The 22,435-nt window shown below is 32.9% G+C and overlaps 4 protein-coding genes across 23 annotated transcripts; 3 read left to right on the top strand and 1 right to left on the bottom strand.

The window, feature by feature from the left end:
• Positions 1 to 2,349: 2,349 nt before the first annotated feature.
• LOC123890507 lies at positions 2,350 to 4,556 on the bottom strand. Of its 2 annotated transcripts, XM_045940129.1 has the most exons (3): positions 3,873 to 4,552; positions 2,818 to 2,895; positions 2,350 to 2,681 (listed from the first exon to the last, which is right to left on the bottom strand). In XM_045940129.1, the coding sequence occupies exons 1-2, from the start codon at positions 4,326 to 4,328 to the stop codon at positions 2,833 to 2,835; spliced, it is 519 nt and encodes a 172-aa protein (XP_045796085.1). In that variant the 5' UTR covers positions 4,329 to 4,552; the 3' UTR covers positions 2,350 to 2,681; positions 2,818 to 2,832. The 2 variants fall into 2 exon arrangements, with proteins under 2 accessions (XP_045796085.1, XP_045796086.1); XM_045940130.1 differs by having other exon boundaries at positions 2,350 to 2,895; positions 3,873 to 4,556.
• Positions 4,557 to 7,794: 3,238 nt separating this feature from the next.
• LOC123888797 (40S ribosomal protein S6) lies at positions 7,795 to 10,526 on the top strand. Its single transcript, XM_045937980.1, has 6 exons — positions 7,795 to 7,927; positions 8,058 to 8,122; positions 8,512 to 8,569; positions 8,661 to 8,769; positions 9,050 to 9,322; positions 10,074 to 10,526. Exons 1-6 carry the CDS (start codon positions 7,922 to 7,924, stop codon positions 10,310 to 10,312), a joined length of 750 nt encoding a protein of 249 aa, XP_045793936.1. The 5' UTR covers positions 7,795 to 7,921; the 3' UTR covers positions 10,313 to 10,526.
• A 1,293-nt stretch (positions 10,527 to 11,819) lies between these two features.
• LOC123888795 (protein RCC2-like) lies at positions 11,820 to 17,231 on the top strand. Of its 19 annotated transcripts, none has more exons than XM_045937975.1 (9): positions 11,955 to 12,254; positions 12,492 to 12,571; positions 12,680 to 12,742; positions 12,826 to 13,063; positions 13,176 to 13,243; positions 13,347 to 13,468; positions 14,139 to 14,189; positions 14,427 to 14,451; positions 14,687 to 15,010. In XM_045937975.1, exons 4-9 carry the CDS (start codon positions 13,025 to 13,027, stop codon positions 14,742 to 14,744), a joined length of 363 nt encoding a protein of 120 aa, XP_045793931.1. In that variant the 5' UTR covers positions 11,955 to 12,254; positions 12,492 to 12,571; positions 12,680 to 12,742; positions 12,826 to 13,024; the 3' UTR covers positions 14,745 to 15,010. The 19 variants fall into 19 exon arrangements, 16 of the variants coding, with proteins under 16 accessions (XP_045793929.1, XP_045793927.1, XP_045793928.1 ...); XM_045937974.1 differs by having other exon boundaries at positions 11,955 to 12,371; XM_045937976.1 differs by lacking the exon at positions 11,955 to 12,254 and adding an exon at positions 12,278 to 12,397.
• Positions 17,232 to 20,165: 2,934 nt separating this feature from the next.
• On the top strand, positions 20,166 to 22,166 carry LOC123890474 (60S ribosomal protein L32-1-like). The gene is made up of 4 exons (XM_045940080.1): positions 20,166 to 20,316; positions 20,793 to 20,889; positions 21,604 to 21,785; positions 21,888 to 22,166. The coding sequence occupies exons 2-4, from the start codon at positions 20,800 to 20,802 to the stop codon at positions 22,015 to 22,017; spliced, it is 402 nt and encodes a 133-aa protein (XP_045796036.1). The 5' UTR covers positions 20,166 to 20,316; positions 20,793 to 20,799; the 3' UTR covers positions 22,018 to 22,166.
• The last annotated feature ends 269 nt before the right edge of the window (positions 22,167 to 22,435 follow it).

The following is a 22,435-nucleotide window of genomic DNA, read 5'->3' as shown; positions in this document are numbered from 1 at the left end:
AATGAAGATTTCACATGATACAAAGATAATATAGGTAGAGGTACCAAAGTGTGTGGTTTATAATGTTAAATGGTTCTACTGCTATTAGTCATGTTGTTAGTCAAGTCTTGCATGTTATTGTTGAGCTATGAGATTTTGGGTTGGTGCATATTAGTGATATGAATTTAGTTAGACTAGCTAAACAAGGTTTGCTAGGTGATATGTTTAAAGTGAAAATGTCTGATTGGTTCTATGAAAAGAAAGTGAAAGAAAAGAAAATTACGCAAACCAATGCATGAACTTGGATTAAAAATTGAAATATTAGACTTCCGTAATATTAAAATTATAAATTCAACTGTTATTTATATTTTGAGGTTAATTCTTGTATCCGAATATTAAAAAAATTTCCACATTTATTCAATTAAATCACATTAACGATGTGTTTGGTAACATAAATAAGTTAGCTTATAGCTTATTATACTAGCTTATAAGCTTGTTTAAAAAATAAATATCTATTTGTAGAGATAATTTAAAACTATTATAAAAGCTTGTTTAAAAAATAAATATCTGTTTGTAGAGATAATTTAAAATTGGTTCAAGTGAATAATCCAATTTTTATTACAAACTAGTTATGAATTGGTTTCAAACTGGTTATGAATCATATCCAAATTGGTTGTATAAAATAACCGGTTTGTCATTGAAATGGTTTTGGATCTAAACCAAAACCAAAAATTAGGTGTGGTGTGGTTTCCAAATCATACACACCACCACTACGTCTAACTTCTAAGTGTGGTTCAATTAAATGCATAGGTAAACAAAATTACAACATCAGTGTATACAAATCAAATTCCTATCCGGTTTCAATTCAACAATCAGAACATTTTCCTTAATTTAATCCACTTCAAATAAAATTAGTTATCAATTTTAAAGAACTATTGCATTTAAGTATGTCTCAAACAAACTGGTTAATGAATCTTTCTTAAAAATAAATCATTTAGAAGAATTTGAGCTCGATGTCCGAGTGAAATAATTCTTGATTAAATTTTATTTACTTTACAATCAATATCCAGACTAATAGAGTCTACAAATTTTTTATTGTAACTGTGTTGACGCACTTACAGTATGAACCGTTCAATCTTAATGATCAAAAATTATTTTAATGTAACAGATAAATAATAAATACTAATAGCATAAAATGCAGGCATTCTTTCTCATCCTAGAATCTCCTCACAAAAACCGGGACATTAAAACAAAAACAAAATGTCTCGATCAATAATTTCAAACGTGGCCATCCTCTTGAATACATTTGGATAAGCACCACCAATAAAATGATGCTATAATTCCACTTCTTCTTTTTTCTCTTTTGATGCAAAGCTGTAATTCCACTGTTAGAGAACATGACAGCTTTAAGATATTTTCTTACAACCTTTTTCTTTTCGTCCACGTAATACAAAAATAAGAATCATATTTGGAGACTTTAAGGCTTTTTCACAATATAAGCTCACTTCAGGTTAGGAAAGTCAAACTTCAGCCTCCATAGAAAAGTATGTTTTTCCACCTCATTCATTTGAAGATTGATAAGCCAGGTGGAAACAGCTGGCTATATATTGCTCAAAATAGTTCAAAGACTTTATCTTATAGGCCTTTCGGATTTCGGCCACAATTAGAAATAAAAGTTCATTTTTCAAATTCAATGAACAACTAATGTATCTGGTCTATAATAGTCCAAATGCATTCATTGAATTTGAAAAGTGAACGTTTGCTTTATAATTGTGCTCGGAGGAAGTATTAAGCAAGAACCAACTAGATGATTCAACTGGTTGAACCGTAAACCAACTAGAGTTTTTACCGAACTTAATCGCCAATCCAAATATAAACTAAAGCATGTTGATGAATTTGACCTATGACTCAAGACCAGTTCAATTTTTAAGACAATGACAACAACTATAGAGAACTAAGTTACCAAAGTTAATATTTAGCAAACAATTAGTGATTCTTGAACATGAAAAGTGAAAAGTATAACCATCCTGCTACATATCATACCAGTATGAATTAGGAATCAATTAGCAGCACATCAACCTTCACAAACAGTGTCATTAAAATTGGACTTTCATGTGTAACCATTAAATTTTGCTATGGTTAATCTCATAAAAAAATATGAAATGGCAAAATTTACTCAAAACCATAGCAAAATATGAATCCATGGTTACACCAGAGTGAACATCTGTAAATGAAGTTAATCTAAAACACAATTCCCTCACAGAAACATTTTCTTGCCGGTTGCCAATCAGATTTTCATTGTCACGAGAAAGTATCAAACTTCTCATAATAAGAGCTTGCAAACATGCAGAAAAAAGGAGGCAAAAGCAGTTTTAGCAACATTGTAATCCTTAAAGAGTACATAAATTTTATTCAACAAATAATAATCATGAATTTTCATATCAAAAGTGCTTATGATTCTTTCGGTTTTAAACTGATATAACAACTTCGATTCAACTGAACAACACCCCTCCCCGCAACCTACCCTAATACATTCTTATGATAGAACAAAATCTTTACAAGCTTGTCACCTGAATCCATTTCAACAAAAATGCTCCATTCTAGCTCCATTTTTTCAATACGAAACAGATTCTCGAAAATTTATCTTGTTGCTTCCCTTTCCATACACATTGGCTTCGTCTACTACACTAATTCTGCATGCACTACACGGCGAGATAACACAAATGACAACATTAGGACCGAATCGTTGGACCTATTAATTTATACCCTCCGAATGAATATAATCCGATTGAAGAATCAATCCATTACGATTTCACTACACACAAAAACTTCACTCACCCTTTCCTGCTTGGTCTATAGAATACCTCTTCCAAAAGTTCCTTTCTCAACTTTAGAGCGGAGCCTTCCAGATTGACCCTGCGCACAAAAAAACAAATACAATATCCTTTCTTTAATCTCAATTTCTTAAACTATAACAGCAAAGCGTAGGATGCTCGTGATTTGAAGGTAACTAACTATATACACTATGCTACACAATAGGGATCATCAACCATTAAGATACATAAAGAGCAAAAAGCTCTCAAAACATTCAATTCAAGTATTCAACAGAAATATAATACAAGAAACTGGTGAAGGAACTATCATTCATTCCTAACAGAAAACAAAACATGATTCAAATTTAAGCCACAAATTCATTCCATTCAATCAATGTATCAAAAGTCAAAAGGAAAACCATCAAAGGCAAAACATGATCAAAATCATTTCAATCCATCATTCCAATTTCCATGTGCATATGCTTATTAGTTAAAAAGGAATGATTGTTAGGAACAAAAAGGACCACATGATCATTCACCAAACTAAAGAACAACCATTAAAGTTATCCAATAAAACCTTCTTTTTCATCTCATGCATCCAAAGCTAACAATTGTTCAGGAGAACCGAGTTGGATTCCTGGTGAGAACAATTCTTGGCCAGGTTACCTCGCAGCCGAACTCTGGATTACCGGGGCCCTTCCCCCGGGAACCAAAGGGTTAATACCAAAAAGCATTCTATGTATCAAAAAGCTAACCATTAGTACTTGATAGCATGACAACACAAGAAAAAAGATAAATACTTTTTCTTTTCCTTAAAAATAAAAATAAAAACTTTTCAATTTCAACCCACCAAACAACATAGTAACATAAAGATAATCTCTATAAGAACATGACCATCCACCAAACAAAATCACAATCACAACAAATGAAATTGACCATGGACAATATCACCATCAACCTTTTTTCCAATTTTTCCACCACAACAATGAAAACACAACATAACATAACACAAACCAATCATCATAAATAAAACACAAAACCAGAAACAAAAAAATAAAAACAGAAAAAACAAAAGCAAACCTTGGAATCATCGGAACCAACAGCGACACATTCAGGAGGAGTTTCAAACAGGGACAAAGAGAATTGTTTATAAGCAGCACCAACATCAAAGTAAATCAAACCAGTAGTAGGAACATCAACACGAATACTCATAACAGGAAACCAAAGAAAAAGATCTTGAGCTTGTAAACCGGTTAAAGCATCGATCTTTCCATAAATCAAAGACCCAGAAACGTTTCGATCATAATGTAACTCGTTCTCAAACTTAGCGTTACAAGCTTGATCTAAATGTACCCAAAATTTACCATCTTCATCTATGTTAAACTCTTTAACACCCTTTGGGAAAATACCCATTGGAAGACCATGGTTTTCAAGAACCTCATAGATTGTGGTTGCATTGGTAGTTTTTGAAGAAGAAAAAGAAATGGATGAAATTGAAAGAAGAATAAGAAGAATAGAATGAATGGATAAAAACATGTTTTTTTTTTATGTTGTTGTTGGTGTTTTTTGTTTTGGTTTAAGTTTGAGAGTTTTAAGGTTGTGGTGTTAGAACATTGGATTGAAGAGTGAAATGAGTTTTGGGGATTGGTGAAGAGAAGATGGAGAAGGGTGACAGCTTGAATACAGAAGGAAGGAAGGAAGAGATTAGGCAAAGAATGAACAATTATTGGTATTTGGTGGTGACTGGTGTGTGTGGGGGCCTTTTTTCTGTTTTTTATTAATAATGTTAATTTTGGACATTTATTGGTTTTTTTGTTTTTTAATAAATCATTTTGTTGTAATTATCAACAACAAAATATCATTTTGTTGTACAAAATAATTGAAAATGTTAATGAAAGAGTTTAATTGGTTTCAGAGTCTATCATAGATCAATTTGTTATTTGTTGTGGAGATTTCCCATAGTTGGGTCACCCGTTGTTGTTGATTCCACGTTCCAGCTTGTTCAGTTCTAGACGTGAGGGGGTGTGTTAGAAGTCCCACATTGGCTAGAGATATGGTAAAGATAGCATTTATAAGTGGATCTCAAGCTAGCTTTTGTGGTTGAGTATAGGCCTTTCAAATTCTAGTTTTTTTACACATGCATCTAATGATATGTTGTCACATTATTTTATTTTTTTTATTTTCACCACCAGTTTAATCTGGTTCGGGAGTCAGTTCTGGCATCAAGTGGTTACAGTCCCCTCCCGATCGCAGTTGCAGGGAATGTTGTCACATTATTTAATGAATGTGATATGTTGTGTGTTATTAAACACAATACATGATGTGTTTATATATTATTTGATGCAAAAATGTTAATGAAAGAGTTTAATTGATGTGCAATGACAGTGTAAAAAAATTTACGCATCCATTCAGTGATACTGATACGTTGTCACGTCATTTAATGAATGTGACATGTGATGTGTTATTAAACACAATACATGATGTGTTGATATATTTAGTGTTATTTTTAAGTATATTTAATATTTCATTCATATTATTTTTTTTGAATTTGTCATAGTGCAAGTTATTTGTTTTTATTTCTCATTTTAGTGAGCTGTATTTTCTTTTTTTCATCTTAGGGTGGAGTATTATTATTTATTATTGTCCTATATTCATAACATGACCAAAGCTAACGTGACCAAAGCTTGGTTTTCAACTGTCTACTCAACAATGATTTAACGAACCCAAACCTATTCATTGTTACCATCAGCTTCATTTACAGTTACCGAGTTAATGGCGGAACCGCCAACACCAGAAACCAACAATATAGGGTCAAGATTGGGATTTTTTTGGTTAGATATGTACCGATGGATGAAATCTAATTTTTTTTAATGAGATTTATGGTACTTATTTGGTTTTGAAGGAAAAAAATAATCGAGTATTTCTTTTCATGCCCTAATCATTGTTCGTTTTTTTGAATTTTTAAGAAAACTGAGTTCAAATTTATAATTTGAATTCTTTTTACACGTTTAGATTTTAGAATCCGAATATCCTCTATATATAGTTTAAAACTCTGAAAATTTTAGGATTTTTTTTTTGGTACATGAAATTTTAGGATTTTACAAGGTTGAAACCTATAATCTGAATTTTATTTTTACTATGACAATTTTTACATATGAATATTTTGCGTGCCCATAATTCTTCCGCCAATGCCAAAAAAAATAATGCACCTATTGTTGTGGAATGTGGATCCTCCTGCTGGTATAAAAACAAGCATTGCACATAAAACTGTGGATTCTCACGTTGATGCCTAGGTCAGTCATTGCAATATTGCATCAATCCCATCAACAAGGGGATCCACAATTTTAGTTGCATTATTTGGCTTCAAATTAATGGAGAATCATGAGAGCATCCCTGTATGAAAATAGATTTTAGATTCTATAATTTCTGATATAAATAGGCCCTTGAATTTTAAAGTCCAAACATGTAAAATAAACTTTGTATTTAATCAAGATATTGTGCTCAGGGGTTAATGAGTCCCTTATGATAAGTTGTTTCAGAGAGCAAGAGTTTGATTCCTCATGGGAACTTTGGATTACCGGAACTCCCTTCTCATGAGAACCAGAGAGTTAATAAAAAAACGTTGTATTCTAGCATCTAAACATAGTATTATTAGAAATTTAGAGGGACCCGAGTAGAGGGTGGAAAAGCGGGCCCATATAAGCTGCGTGGTTTAAGCTCGCCTAAAAGCGGGGCGGACCAACTTAGCTATTCGGGATCAAAAGTCAAGCCCGTCCCATTTTTTATTTTCTATTTATAGATTTACCTTGCGATTTGCATTTTTTTTACGAAAAAGGAAATATATTTCAACAATGCATAATAGAAAATAACTCAAAAGATTAACAAACTCAAATCATATTATATATATATATATATATATATATATATATATATATATATATATATATGGGGAGGGATCAAATTACACCGGTGTAACATTTGAGTAATGTTACACCGCTCAATAACACTTTAACGAATACAACTTTTACAAAATCCACCGTTGGATTGAAAGCTTATATCGTATAGATCATCCGTGTTGAATTTTACAAAAATCTAAAATCGTTTGATATGTTATTGAGACCGATGAAGATTAATGGTTTATGCGTTTTTATTGAATACCGTTAATCTTGATCTATCTCAAAAACATATCAAACGATTTTAGATTTTTATACAATTCAACATAGATGATCTATATGATATAAGCTTTCAATCCAACGGTGGATTTTGTAAAATTTGTATTCGTTAAAGCGTTATTGAGCGGTGTAACATTACTCAAATGTTACACCGGTGTAATTTGATCCCTCTCATATATATATATATATATATATATATATATATATATATATATATATATATATATATGATCCATTTTTGTTTGTTCGAAAAAAAAGTAGCGATTAATAATTCAATATGAAACCAAATTGTTTCATGTAAATTATTACCAGCTAATTTTATTTTAATTCGTTACGTCCTAGCAACATAAATGTCATTATTCAAAATAAAGAAGTCTCAATATAGCAAAGCACCAAAAAAATCCAACAACATTAAAGGTCCAATTGGATAGGTTAGACAGAACGAACCAACTTAAAATTCGAGCGAGAATACTCTAATCGGACTTACAAAATGATGGATTGGATAGGCGACCCGACCCATTTTGCTACTCCTAACTAGAGGAATTACAAATGTTTTATCTCTAGGTCTCCCATGTATCTTTTATACCCCAAATATTTCAATTTTGCCCTTGCTAAAAACTTCGGTTCGCAGAAAACCGAAGTTATTTCTAGTTCAAATGCGGGGAAAATTCGGTTAATATAAACTGAATTTTTTTTCAAGGCAAAAAAAATTCGGTTCGTAGCAACCGAAGTTTTTATTGAAGGGCAAAAAAGAAATGCTTAAAAAAAATGAAAAAGAAAAGTATCTATTGGGTTGGACGATAAGCAGATTAAGCCCATAATGAGCCCAAAGTCACAACAATATAAGCTTCGTTGTTATTAAACCCTAATTTCTTCTCACCGTGCTTATGTCCCGAGCTTTCTGATCACTCTCCGAGAGACTCCGACGCGGCGGCTGTTGAAGAAGAAGATTTCAATATGAAGGTTCTCGTTACTTTCGTCATTTCGCATTTTGTTTTTCATTCATAGCGAAACTCGTTCTAGTTTCTGCATTTGATTTCAAGTTTTGTTTTTGTTCAATTGCTGAATTTTTATTTGGGATTTTTTTTTTCAGTTCAATGTTGCGAATCCCACCACTGGTTGCCAGAAGAAGCTCGAGATCGATGATGATACAAAACTGTAAGCTCATTACTCATTTTACTTATTTATTTGAAGTAATTGATCACTTTCAATGCATTTTAATCAAATTTTGTTGCAACTGTAAAAAATTAATATTTAATATTTTCTCCCCAAAAAGATTTTAATTTTGTACTCAAAACATCGAAATTTCAATCGGATTAGTATAAGAGTTAAGAATGTGCTTGCTTGAGAAAGTGAAATTAAGTTGGGTAGATAAGTTAGAATGGTTGGATTTATTGAATATCAAGTTGAATCTTATTAACACATTTTGTAGTGAAATTATTTTTCATGATATACTATATAGTTTATTATGTAATTATGTAAATATATGTAATTTATGATTAACTTAATATTCATGGAAATATGTTATCTGTTCCAAAAAATTGCAGACGAGCATTTTGGGACAAGAGGCTTTCACAAGAAGTCAGTGGAGATGCACTTGGTGAGGTATGTTCATTAACTTGAACCGCAAATGTCTGCTGCAAACTTTTGCAGAATATATTAGTGGCATTCACCATTGTATTGTCGGTGTTAACAGGAATTTAAAGGCTACGTGTTTAAAATTACTGGAGGATGCGACAAGCAAGGCTTTCCGATGAAGCAGGGAGTGCTGACCCCTGGCCGTGTTCGCCTTTTGCTTCACAGGGGTAGGTCTATAATCTATTATGTAGCTTGTCAGTTGTCAATGTAATTTTTAGGCTTAATTGAAAGTTTTTTACTTCTTGTTGACCATAAGTCTGTAGACTGCCCATTTGATGATACATTACTATTATTATAATTATAATATTTTCTAAATCTGTTTGAATTTTATACCCTACCTATTTTTATTAAAACATTCCTAGTGTTATTCATATGCTGTATTTGTCTTGTGTTAGGAGTCACCGCTTCTCAAAAGATGTTAATTTGTTTTTTATTGTTTATGAACAGGAACTCCCTGCTTCCGTGGATATGGAAGGCGTAATGGAGAGCGCAGAAGGAAGTCTGTTCGTGGGTGCATTGTTAGCCCAGATCTCTCTGTTCTCAACTTGGTTATTGTGAAGAAGGGTGAGAATGATTTACCTGGCCTGACTGATGTTGAGAAGCCAAGGATGAGAGGTCCAAAGAGAGCATCCAAAATCCGTAAGCTGTTCAACCTGTCCAAGGAGGATGACGTGAGGAAGTATGTCAACACCTACCGTAGGACATTTACAACCAAAGCTGGTAAAATCTCTGATCCTTGTAACTTTTGTGTTAAGTTTGTTATTGCCTGCTTCATTATTAAAATGTCGATGCATGATACATAATTAGAAAAAGGTTAACCTGTTCATAACTTGTAACCTTTTGATAACCCCCTGTGTAACTTTATAACTTAACCACTATCAATCTCTTGATGCAGTATGATTCAGATACAGTTCATACTGTTCTCTTTTATTAGAATGGCATGGTTTTTTCATTTGTGAAAGCTATGACAGCATTTGTTACATAAACTTTTTCCTTCTGTTATACAACGACATTGACGAGTTATGTCAACATTTTATTGTTGTACTTCATTCATTAGAAGACACTATTAATACTAGAATTTGTTTTTGCTTGAGTAGAATAGTTTTCCATTTGGTTCATGTTGCTTACCCCAATTTGGGAGTAAGGTTACACTGAAAAGTTTGTGCTATTTTTGTTGATTGGTTTTAGTACTTAGAGAGACACCAAGCTGAAGCATGCCTGATATGAAATTATGATGTACTCGAATAAAATATAAGCAAAAAACTTGAAAAATTCAAATGTATTTGGATCAAGTTCTTTAACAAATAAATTTGACTTTTTGGATTATTTTTGCCTATATTTCATTCTGGAAGGAGTATATGGGATGGTAAACAGGAGTATCCCTTATAACAAATATTCATTTCAGACATATTTTGGTTATGGTTATTTGGGCCATTTTGACTGATAAATAGTATTGGTTATTTGGCTGCAGGCAAAAAGGTTAGCAAAGCTCCCAAGATACAAAGACTGGTTACTCCTCTTACACTCCAAAGAAAGCGAGCAAGAATTGCCGACAAGAAGAAGAGAATTGCTAAGGCAAAATCAGAGGCAGCTGAGTACCAGAAGCTTCTTGCTTCCAGATTGAAGGAGCAGAGAGAGCGTCGCAGTGAGAGTTTAGCGAAAAAGAGATCCAGGATTTCCAGTGCTACTAAGCCAGCTGTCACTGCATAGTATGCCTTCAGATACAGATATTTGGTGAAGTTTAATCATCACCGCAGTTTTTGGTACTGTTACTTTATTATGGCTTTGACATTACAAATGCGTATGGTTTTTGCTATTTTTCGTACATTAAGTTATTGAAGTATTCTCTGATGTAGTCTCACTTGTTTAATTATTTTTGACCTGTTGAAATATGTATCCAGTTCGCGTGTTACTTCCGTAGGTATATCCTGCCTTTTATAAATCCAATATATGTTTTGCGAGTAATAGTTCTGTGACTCGAGACTCCGACCATTGAATCTCGGGACTTGAGGTTTTGTCATTCTATTGTATTTCTTGTGGATGGTACCATCCAACCGAATCTGAGCTGAAGATTTGTGTTACGAGTAATAGTTTGGTCACTCGTGAACTTGACCTTGACCATCAAATTTTCGTATTTTGAGGTTTTGAATCATTCTATTATATTTTTTTGTGGGTCATAGCATCCTCGTGATCTTTCAATTTCGAATTTTTCCACTGCAAATGTGGAAAACTAAATCCGAGCTGAAGATTTTAGAAACTCCCTGCATACCTTTCATAGAATATATATCCATGATTTCATTGTCTCACCAAAGTATGCATATTTTTTTTTTGTTGAAGTTGCAATTAATCCAAGATCATATCAATCAATTTTTTTGAATCACTCTCGGGCAATAAGGAGTGAGATGTTGTCTTGCCATGCCAACTCTGCATTTCTTCATGAAGAGCGTTGCATAACACAATCTTCATTAGAGTTGTGAAGAGAGCCAATTCCTCCAATGTAAAGAGAGCCAACATGGTTTTGTTATCATGCGTTATAGCTTCATGTTACTCTGTTATCGTTGCATAAATCATAAGAAAAAAACATGTCTTGTGTGTTTTAAGAGAAAAATAAAACATGTTTATAAATCATCAGAAACTTTATTGAAATGTATTTACGTATTACCCTGGGTTTTGTTAATCACCAAAGCGATCAAATCTACTAAGTTTTATGATTCCAAATTATATAATTGTACTTGTCTCAATTTGGAATTATCACCAAAGTAGAACTTGTTAAGCCACGGTCTCAATTTGGGTAGTATGTTATAGGTTCTGTGTTTGATACCAGCTCATCGTAAATAAATAAAAAAATAGTCAAATTCATTATAGTTATTCTTTTAAATTATACAATTGAATTTTAGTTTGAAATTATTATGGTTTGGGTTTGTTAATCACTAAATGGTCAAATCTATTAAAGTTAAAAATTTCAAATGTGATTGAGATGCTATATGAATAACATGTGGGGTTCATTAAGATTCATCTATAATCTATAATATACATAAAAGATCATGAATTGGGAAACCCTAATGCAAAACCCTAATTATTTGGCCAATGAATGCTTCACACCTTGCCTCATGTCCAATTGTGTATTGCCACCATGTGCTTGTCTTGGCCCAATGATCATGTTCCACATGCAACTTTGAAACCATCTATATGTCACACATGCAAAGCTTTACATGACAAGTGTGTGAGTTGTGATGCAGAGAAGGTAACCAGAAGCTTCCACATGACTAGCTATATGTAACACATGCATTGGGCCCCAGTATAATATATATTTCTTTTTTCCCAAATTTTTTTCATTTGTAAAGATTTTTTCTCTCTCTTCTCTCCCTCTCTCTCTCTCGTACGCTCTTCTCTCCCTCTCACTCTCTCGTACGCTCTTCTCTCCCTCCTCTCTGCCTCATCTCATCCTTCACCATAACATCCACCACAACCCCCCACCACCACCTACAAATCAATCACTCGTCAGAGGGAGGGAGTGGCCGAGTGAGAGAAGATTTGCCGGGGAGGGAAGTTCCGGTGAGGAAGAGAGAGTTCCGGCCGTGATAGATAGTTCCGGTGGTGGTTCGCGGCGGTGTTTGGCGACGGCGATGCTTATTGCTCCTTCGTTCCTCTGGTTTGATCTTAGTTTCTATACTATATTTATTTTTATTTTTTTCGTTGCTTTTTTTTTTTGCTGGTGAAGATGTTGAAGATTGGAGGTGGTGGTGATGTGTAGTGGTTATGTTGGATGGTGATGTGTAGTGGTTATGTTGGATGGTGATGTATCTCCAAATTCATCTTCTACATTTCATTTTTCTCAATTTGTCAATTTTCATCTTTGTAATTGGTACTCTGTGTTGTATTTTTGCAGGCTCCATGGAAGGATAAGGCTCCTCCAGTCCTCCACCTTCCTCCAAGCTAGCCAAATCTGGTGGTGGCAAGCAGAAGAAGGTTCGTTTTTCTCTTCAAAGTTTTTTTTTTAAATTTTTTTTTTCTGTAAAAGTTTATTTTTTGACAATTTGGTGTTCTCTTGGATCGATCCGCTGCGGTGAAACTAAGTGGAATGTCTGAAAGAGCTTATATTAGATCCTATAATTCACTTCACAATGGCATCGGAGTCAAGTTAGTTAGTTTTCCTTTTATAGATTTATTTTTTGATTTATTTAGATTTTCCTGTTTTTTAATTGATGAATTTGGTGTTTTAGGTTGAAGCTAGATGTGAGAGAATTGGCGATTCAATTCGGTTGTGTTCGGATTATACCTTATGTTCGTGACGGTCTTAAGCTGTAAGTTATTGATTTTGTGGTTTTAATAATGTCTGCTACATGTTTGATGAAATGCTATTGAAAAAAAACACTAAAATGTGTTGCTGAAAATCGCCGTGCTTTTACTCGTCCGGTGTTTATGGCTGTTGCTTTTTATTTATGTGCAAAGAAACACAAGGTACATTTGTAATAATCTCAATACAAACACATGGCATGTGGTTATATATTGTAATGACATGATTTGTGATTGTTCTTTGCTTGTGTTTCTGATTCATGAGATTATTGTGCAGAAAGGGCAACTGGGTCATGGAGATACCATTCAGCGTGATAGGCCGACTGTGGTGTCTGAACTATCAAAGTGAGTTTGCATACATACATATGGGGTGCTTATGTTTATGTTTTCAATTTAACTGTTAATTTTGCATCTTGTGCTAAATTTTGTTGACATTTGACTTGTGAAGATACAAAATTGTTCAAGCTGGAGCTGGGAGGAGCCATACGGTAGTTGTTACGGATGATGGAAATTCCCTAGCATTTGGATGGAACAAACATGGACAGCTAGGTTCCGGTTCTGCAAAAACTGGTATGGTTTCCGCGGTATACATTTTAAGGGTGACTTTTGTTTGCTCAATGTGATTCATACTTATCATTGGCTTGGTATAGAATATAGATGTTATGTTAAATATGGTCGATGGAGGGAATGGTATATAATGCAATGGTTACTACATGAGCGTGTAGTAAAGTTACTACACTGACATTTATGTTGTCATTTTTTCTTGAATCCCATATAATTTAAAGTGATAATTTATGAGCTGATTATCAACAAAGCCTTTCTAATTTAAACATGGTGAAAATGATATCTTCTAGCACAAGCATGTAATAAGTTCTCGTGGTTAGCTTATACAGGTCAATCTGGACTTTAGTTCTTAAGCCGACATATATGAATTGAGTTAAAACTACTTCTTCTGAAACAGACACCACACTCTCCAGACCCACAATGTTGAAAATAAATAAGTTTCAATTTTTCTATATCATTTTGATTCACATGTCATGCACTCATTGTTTTGTGTAAAGTCACCAGCTTAATCTATTCATACCATTCTTTGTTATCTGATACTCATCAAAAACCAGTTAGTCATCTTATGTAATAGTTGTCATTGTCAAGTTTCATTGTTATCATTATTAACATTTATAATGTATCATGTTCACTAACTAATCCCTATTTGTACTACTACTATGATTTTTTGCCATAGGATGGCTCCTGCAACGGTTTACAACATTATGCTGCTTTAGGAAGAGACAAGGTAAATGACCTTTGTCAATTTGCTTTCCTTGTGTCCTTTTCCAATTTTTGAGTTTCAAGTACTTAGTCCTAGGTATTAGAGATCAAGATGGGGAATGAATATCACTTCTGAATGTAACTTTGTGTCAAGACTTTGATGGTTGTTGAAAATGATTTTGGCTAATTGAAATCCCTTCCTTATTTCATATTTTTCATTTCATATTCTGATTTCTTTTTGCGAATTTTATTGTTTGTTCAGGTTCACAAAATTACGGTTTGATTGTGTAAGTTTTCTAAACTTTATTTGATTGTATTTGAGTAATATTTAGCTGATGTTTGAGATTTGAGTAAGTTTTCGTTTCAGAATTCAACTCTCTCTATTACTTTCTATGGTGTTTGTCATTTATCTCCATCATATATTAGGAGGAGAAAGTTGCATTAGGAGGCTATCCTACTAAATTTGTTTGTTGAATTGCAATTGCTCTCCCGGACATTTTTAACACATTCATTTTTTTGAAGGGCGAGTAACGAGAATGAAGTTGGAAAGTTGCTATTAACTATTATTGAGAAAATGTAGCAAGATTAGCAATGCCATGATGAAGGAGTGGCTTGCAATGTTTTTCCTTAGCATTCTGATTTACAAGGTCAGTCCTTCGCTTCACTCCATTTTTTTCTTAACTGAACATGAACCTTAAGTGTCTCATTCTTAGAAGGCTTTGTTGGTTCACTAGGACATAATCCCTTTAAATATGTCAAAGCTTTTTAGGTCGCTGGTATAGTTAGCCGGTCGGTTCTCGGAACTAATGATGCATTTCAGTATGCCAGAAGTCGATGCAAAAGGTTCAAAATGGAGAGCTCTGCTAGAAGCAGGACTCAAATTGTGTGTTACACCCTAATAGCAGCAGCTACAAAGTCCTTTTTATCAGGCAAGATACAATTGGAGAGTAAGTAATTTTTTGACCAATCAAATATTATGACAAACTATAATCTAGGTCCAAAATGGTTTTTCATGATATTGAAAGGCTTCTATATACCTCTTATAATAATACACCACTTGATGGGTGCTTCTATTCTGCCATTACACTAGAGTTAGATGCAAGTGATGGTATACTCTGTTCATATCTGAAAAAATTGTTTGGATCTATCGCCGTCTTTACCTCTACAAGCCTATCAAAGTTTCCTTTGAAATACTTTTTACCCCAAATACTGGCTTCTTCATAACCAACATTCCTATCTACATTGACACCTAAATCAACATCTCTATAGTTCAAATATGAACTTCTTGGCGACTCTGACACATAAGGTGTCATGTAATCATAGAGGTTTCGAATCCGATCTAATCTCACTCATTTTCCCACCATAAGGATTAAATGTAAGTGTAACCTTAAGATGAGTACTTTTTTGCAATTTTGTAATTTTGAAAATATTGACATGATTTTGGAACTGCTTTCTTATGCAATTTAGAATTTTTAACAGCATGAGGGAATTTTAAAACACCTGAGATATTAGAAATTTATTAGACATAAGTTGTTTAACTTTAAAGATTGTTGGAAGTAGTATTGCATTTTGATTTAATTGACATGATTTTGGTCTAAAGCTTCAATCTTTCTACTTTGTTGCAAGCTTGTGTATCTCATCTTAGCTCCATAGCATATTTCTGATTCCACTTGGTAACTGAACAATGGCAGTGCTTCTTTTTTTTTTTTTTTTTACGTTTAAATGGTTCAATTCAAGCAAACTTCATTCTTGCTGATATTTATTGTGTATGTTCTAATGATGTTGGAAAATTGCAGCAATGTAAATAGAATCAAAGTTTGGATAAAATTAAATTGTGTATGATATGTTTGGTGGTGTAGTGTGCACGAGGTTGCAACAATAATAAGAATCGGAGGTGGAAATTGAAAGTTGGACCAATGAGTAGTTAAGGTTGATATGTTTTGTTTCCTTTCATTACTATGTTTTGCCTCCTCATTGCTCTTCCTTTTGTTCCTATAATGACAGTCGAATGGCAGGTTCCAATTGGATGTCTCCTTATTTTTTATAAGAAATCAGGTAGTTTAGTCTTATATTTCTTAACTCATTGTTGTTCTTCTGAACAAAAGTTATTTTTTATATTTAGATGATTCATCTTGATTGTTCCATTTCTTTTTCTTTTCTTCATTTTTTACTCCTTATTAATTTGCAGGAGTATTCCTTATCTTTGGCGACGATCGAATGCTTGCGGTGGCTCATGGTCGCGGTGTATATTGTGATGGTAAAGATTATTACACTTTTTGATTCAACCTTTTCCTTCTATATAATTTTTACCTTCTCATTTGCCTCTTCAATTCATTTCTTGCTGCAAAATTATGATTACTAGATATCTTGTGTTGATTGTGACCAGAAGCCTCACGTCGGCTATATGTTGATTGTGACCAGATGAAGGTGTAGCTTACGGTGATGGTTTATGCGGTGCATATGTTGCCTTCAATGGTGAGTGACTTTTTGCGCATGATTCTTCTTGGTCTCATTCTTTTTGACATACAGGGTTTTTATTGTCCCAAGACACTGTAGATTTCAGATTACAAATTTTTGTTCATCTTCAAATCTTGATCTTGACGTTTCTGCAAGCGAAGTTGCTGATGGTGAAGAGGGTTCTCCAGAAGAACATGATGACTTTTGTATGGAGAGTTTTATTTCCTAAGTTATAGTGTTTTCCAAAGTATCTTGAAAAACTATAATTCATTTTTTTATACTATGCTTCATGTTTGTATTGATTTTGCTTGATTTTCTCTCATATTGTTACTTGCAGGGATGAAACTTAAACTCATTCAGTCATCCAAATTCATTATAGAAGAAGGCCATATATTTTCAAGGAGGGACGTTTAAGTCAAACCAGTTCTCTAAGCTAGCATTTGAAAATAAATTATCAGTTGAAGAGAATTCTATTATCTGACTAATTTGTAATTTGGAGATAGTATGTATCAGAAAATCGATTACTTATTTGTACATTTCGTTTTGATTATGTAATTGGATATCTTATAATACATAAATTGGGTCCAGAATATAGCTACACTTTTTTTAATATAACATGCTATAATGAATTGCTTCTAATAGCTTCTAACATCAGATTTGCAGGAAAGATAAACGAACCTATAGGCATATTAAAACAAACATTATTGGTCACTATGAGCATGATATCTTTTATTAGTACTTGAGTCTTTGAAGGCTCTACGATGAAATTTGATTTGATGTCACTGAGTCATTGCTATTTGTCTTTTAGAACCATATTAATTGCGCAAAAAAATGATAAAAATTAAATTTTATACACGTTACGGGTCTTTGAAGACTCTACTATAAAATTTGATGTGACTGAACCATCCAACAATAGGGTGGTTCACTTTTGTATTATACTTATTATGATTTGGTTTTTAAGTTTGTTTGCTCTTTTGGATCATTGATGTTTGTCCTTGAGAACCATATTAATTGCACACAAAAAAAAATAAAAATTAAATTTTATACATTTGACGGGTCTTTGAAGGCTCTACTATAAAATTCGATATGACTGAGTCATCCACTTAATTATGTTTAATTTACCATGATCAACAACATCCATGATTGACATATAAATGGTGTTCTGCCGAACCCGTGCAACGCACGGGCGGCCTTGATCAAGGAGCATATGAGCTACAAGGATCAAGGAGCCACGGTTAAGGGATCCCTCCGAGTATCGATATAGATTCGTAAATTTTGTATCCTTCTTTTTTTTTTGTGATAATTTTTGTATCCTTCTAATAATGAGGTTTATAATTTATGCGCGTTGCTAGAGTTTTTTAATTTTTGCGCTTTAGGTCAGCCTTTAATAGAGTGTTTCTTAATTTATGCGTCATATAGAGTTTCATGATACTACGATATTTTAGCATTCACATAGATTCGTAATTTTTATGCGTTCTTGATACAAATGTTTGTAATTTCTGCGTGTCGAGAATATGTTTTTTTAGTTTTCGCGCCACAAGTATCCACAATGGTTTGTAATTTTTTTGTGTTTACAATATAGGCATTTATGATCTCTGCGCGCCACTTATAGAATTTCTTTTAATAGAGAGGTTCTTGATCTCTGCATCATATGTCAACTTCTATATATCGATAGAGAGATTTATAATTTTTATTCGACACAAGTATCCACAATGGTTCGTAATTTTTGTATCCTTCTAATAGAGTTTCTTAATTTTTGCGTTTTAGGTCATCTTCTAACAGAGAGTTTCTTAATCTCTGTGTCATATAAATTTCATGATACTTCAATATTTGAGCATTCACATAGATTCATAATTTTTATGCGTTCCTGATACAAAGGTTTGTAATTTATGCATGCCGCTTATCTAAATTTTTAGTTTTCACGCCATAATTATCAACAATGGTTCGTAATGTTTTTGTGTTAACCTATCATAATTTGTACACTTTATTACACTACATGATATATCCATATTGCACCATATCCTTTACATCCATGATTGATATATAAATGATGCTTCCCCGAAGTAATTTCCGTATGCTTATGACTAGCTTCCTCGGCTCATAGCATCCATGATTGATATATAAATGATACTTCCCCTAAGAAATTTTCATATGCTTATGACTAGCTTCCTTGGCTCATAACAACCATGATTGGTATATAAATCATGCTCCGTCGAACCCGTGCAACGCACGGGCAGCCGTCTAGTTATTATAAAAGGGACATATGTCTCTATCAGAAAAATAAAAGGGACATATGTGAACATAATGAACATAATCTAACACTTAATACAGACTACAAAAAAAAGTTAAAAATGATGAACATAGCTTATAAAAAAAATTAAAAAATTTAAAAATAATGAACATATGTGCAATATATTCCAACATGACCAACACGAGTTCAATTCCATAAATCATGATCTCAAAATCACTCAATATGAATATAAAAGTTAATTTAATATGATTACAAATGAAGATCTAAACAATTTTGTTTGCACGCCGCATTAGACAAACTTTTTTTTTTTGTATCCTATAATAAACGTCACATTTGCATGAAAATTTTAGCCGAAAATACATTAGGTTACACAAATCCTTGTTGTATTTTTTAAAAAATTTATCACATTGTAATTGATATCTAAACTTTGGTGGGTTCTAGGGTGATATCTAATTTTTTTGCCATAAAAAATATTAATCAATATTTGTTTGGATTCCTCTTTATAAAGGTATTTCTTCGTACAAAAACCCAAATCCTTAGAAGGATGAACACCGAATTGCTTATATCGCAGCACATATAAACGTCACCAAAACAGCGATAGAGTAAGTAATCCATCTTTATCTCGATCGTTCTACATGTACATAAATATAATAAACCATAGAAGATAATAAAACATCTACTTGTTTTTAAAATTGACAATTCTCCTTTAATTTTAATTACTACTATTTGTAACTGGTATGCTAGAAATGTGTGCATTTGTTCTTACAACTTGTTTTATACGAAATAAAACTAATTTATATTATTTTCATGCATATCAATGGTGTAAAAGTTCGTAATTACTATATCTAGGAAACATTTGATATCTTTGAATTTCAAGCGAGGTATTCTAAACATTGGAGGCTTTATCATGTTTTTTTTGAAGAAGCTAAATTAGTCCACTCGAATTGGCACCAGAGAGAATCGAACCTCAGACCTCAAGAGGAGCACACTCCCGGGTCCCAAGCCAATACCAATGCACCAACCCAAGTGGGTTGAGGCTTTATCATGTTGATTTTAATAATAGTCTCAAAACACTATTGAGCTAAAACAAAACCAGAAAAAATGGAATAGAAATTTTTTGACATCAAATTGTGGACACTAAAACACTATTGAGCTTTTGACCAAAAAATGAAGCCAATCGATCAAAACATAGAGAATTAGAAAACGAGCAAGGCACAAAAGCAAAACCAGGGGTGCCAAAAGTAATTCGCATATAAAAGAACTCAATATAGCCCATTAATTTGGGCCAGCTAAGTATAAGCCCACTAATTTTCGATAACCATATTATTTCGCGGTGGACCGAATAACACCGAATCATTACCCAATTGATATATATACCAAATACAAAACCCTAATTCATGTTGCCTCATTGCTTCTTACATCTCCGAAGCAGCATTTGAAGCAGGTATGAAACACAATCGCCATAGCTATTAGCTAATATTGTTGTTGTTGTTTGAGTTTGATTTGCAGCACCTAAATTTTTCCATCATGTGATGTTTCTGTCTGAAACCATTTTTGTTTTGTGTTGCAGTCTTTTTTGATTGTATGATTTATATTAAAAACTAGGTTTAAGCTCTGTTTGTATTGATTAAGCCGAAACTGAATTCATATTTGTGCAAATTATTTTATTATTTGATGATTTTCAATTATATTCTTGATTTTCTGGAATCATTGTCTTCTGGACTTTAAATTCTCATTTCAATTTCATTCTAAATTTTCTTTCGGATTTAAGGTTTTATGTCTTTGTTGTTGTGAAAGTTGTATTGGATGTTTTAAGGTTGTTTGTTTTTTGTTTAGATCTATAGGTTGTTGTTTTTTTTGTATTTGTTTATTTTTCATAGGTAGGTTAAGAATTTATGTTTTTCTGAATGTGTTTTGTAGAGACAAGATGGCCGTTCCTCTTTTAGACAAGAAAATTGTGAAGAAGCGGGTCAAGAGGTTCATCAGGCCTCAAAGTGACAGGAAAATATGTGTCAAGGTATGTGAAAAATGATTAGTTGCTCATATTTTGTAGAGATTTTGTGTGTTTGTGTTTTTGTATTTGCAAATTGCTGCATCTTGTGTTTTATGAAACAAATTCCTAAATACACTTTAAGGGTCTGTTTGGATTAGCTTAGTTTTTAGCTTATGAAAATGTTTTGATGTTAATTCATTAGTTCTCACCGGCCAAAATTGTATTTTCATAAACTACCTTGATGAATTTATGAATGTTACATAAAAGCTCATTTATTTGTATAAGTTTTTTTTTTTCATAAGCTAAAAAATAATCAATGCAAACGGGGGGATCAAATGTTTTAAGTCTTTCAGGGGTAAACTTTCATTTGTTGTACACATTTTTTCACTAACAAAGTATTCAGGTTTTAGATCTATGCGTTTTAAAATTTTGAACTATTCTAATATATATTCTATACTTAAGCATGTGTGGTTGAACATGTCATATAACACTGTTACGACAACTTTTTTTTACCAATGACTATAGTTTGATAGAATATTTCTGATTGTAATTGTGTCATTTCAAGTTTGCCCGAGTGCAAAGTACCAATTTTTCTATTGCATTTGGAATTCAAAAATAACTCAGATGTTCCTACCTACTGCTGATATTTTCATTTTCTGTTCTGCATATGCTGCTTGATTCTGTTCAAATTGATTCCATGTGTTTATAATATTGATCTTATTATAATGTGTTATATAGCCAAGCTGGCGCAGACCCAAGGGTATTGATTCACGTGTAAGAAGAAAGTTCAAGGGAGTAACCTTGATGCCAAACATTGGTTACGGCTCAGACAAGAAGACCCGCCACTATCTGCCTAATGGGTTCAAGAAGTTCCTTGTCCACAATGTCAAGGATCTTGAACTTTTGATGATGCATAACAGGTAAGGCTGTAACTAGTTTTAGTTTCCATTTTGATTCTCAATTTCTCATTGTGTCTTTGTATTTGGAATCTGACTTTGTTTATTTACGTGAAAAAATTTCAGAACATACTGTGCTGAGATTGCACACAATGTGTCAACAAGGTTAAGAAAGGCAATTGTTGAACGTGCTGCTCAATTGGACGTTGTTGTGACCAACAAACTGGCTAGGTTGCGCAGCCAAGAAGACGAGTGATTTCTCTTGCAATGTCAAATTATTTTTGTTTTTGTTATGAAGATGACAGAAAATCCTTTGAATTGTTGTTTGGTGGATTACTGTGTTTGAACCTAGAGCTTTTAGTTTTGACTACTCAAGTTCTAATTTATTGCAAGTCTTTTGGAACATCTATTTTTCTATTTCATCTTATGCTTTCATCAACATCATGCTATCTGATGAAATTTTGCAGTCGTAATTGTTTTTTTTTTTGTTGGATTTTTTGTCACAATATTCTTTATCTTACTGCAACATGTTTATTATTGACCTGGTTTTTGAAGGATGCAATGTTGCATACAAAATTTATTTTCTAAGAGAGTCTTTCAAAGGATGATTTGCAATGGTTATGGTCAATGGTTCTTTAAGGTGCAACCATTTGTTCACAAATGATGTCATTCTA

Source organism: Trifolium pratense, linkage group LG6 (genome assembly GCF_020283565.1).
Source record: "Trifolium pratense cultivar HEN17-A07 linkage group LG6, ARS_RC_1.1, whole genome shotgun sequence".
Classification (NCBI taxonomy): domain Eukaryota; kingdom Viridiplantae; phylum Streptophyta; class Magnoliopsida; order Fabales; family Fabaceae; genus Trifolium; species Trifolium pratense.
This window is presented reverse-complemented; position numbering and strand designations above follow the sequence as displayed.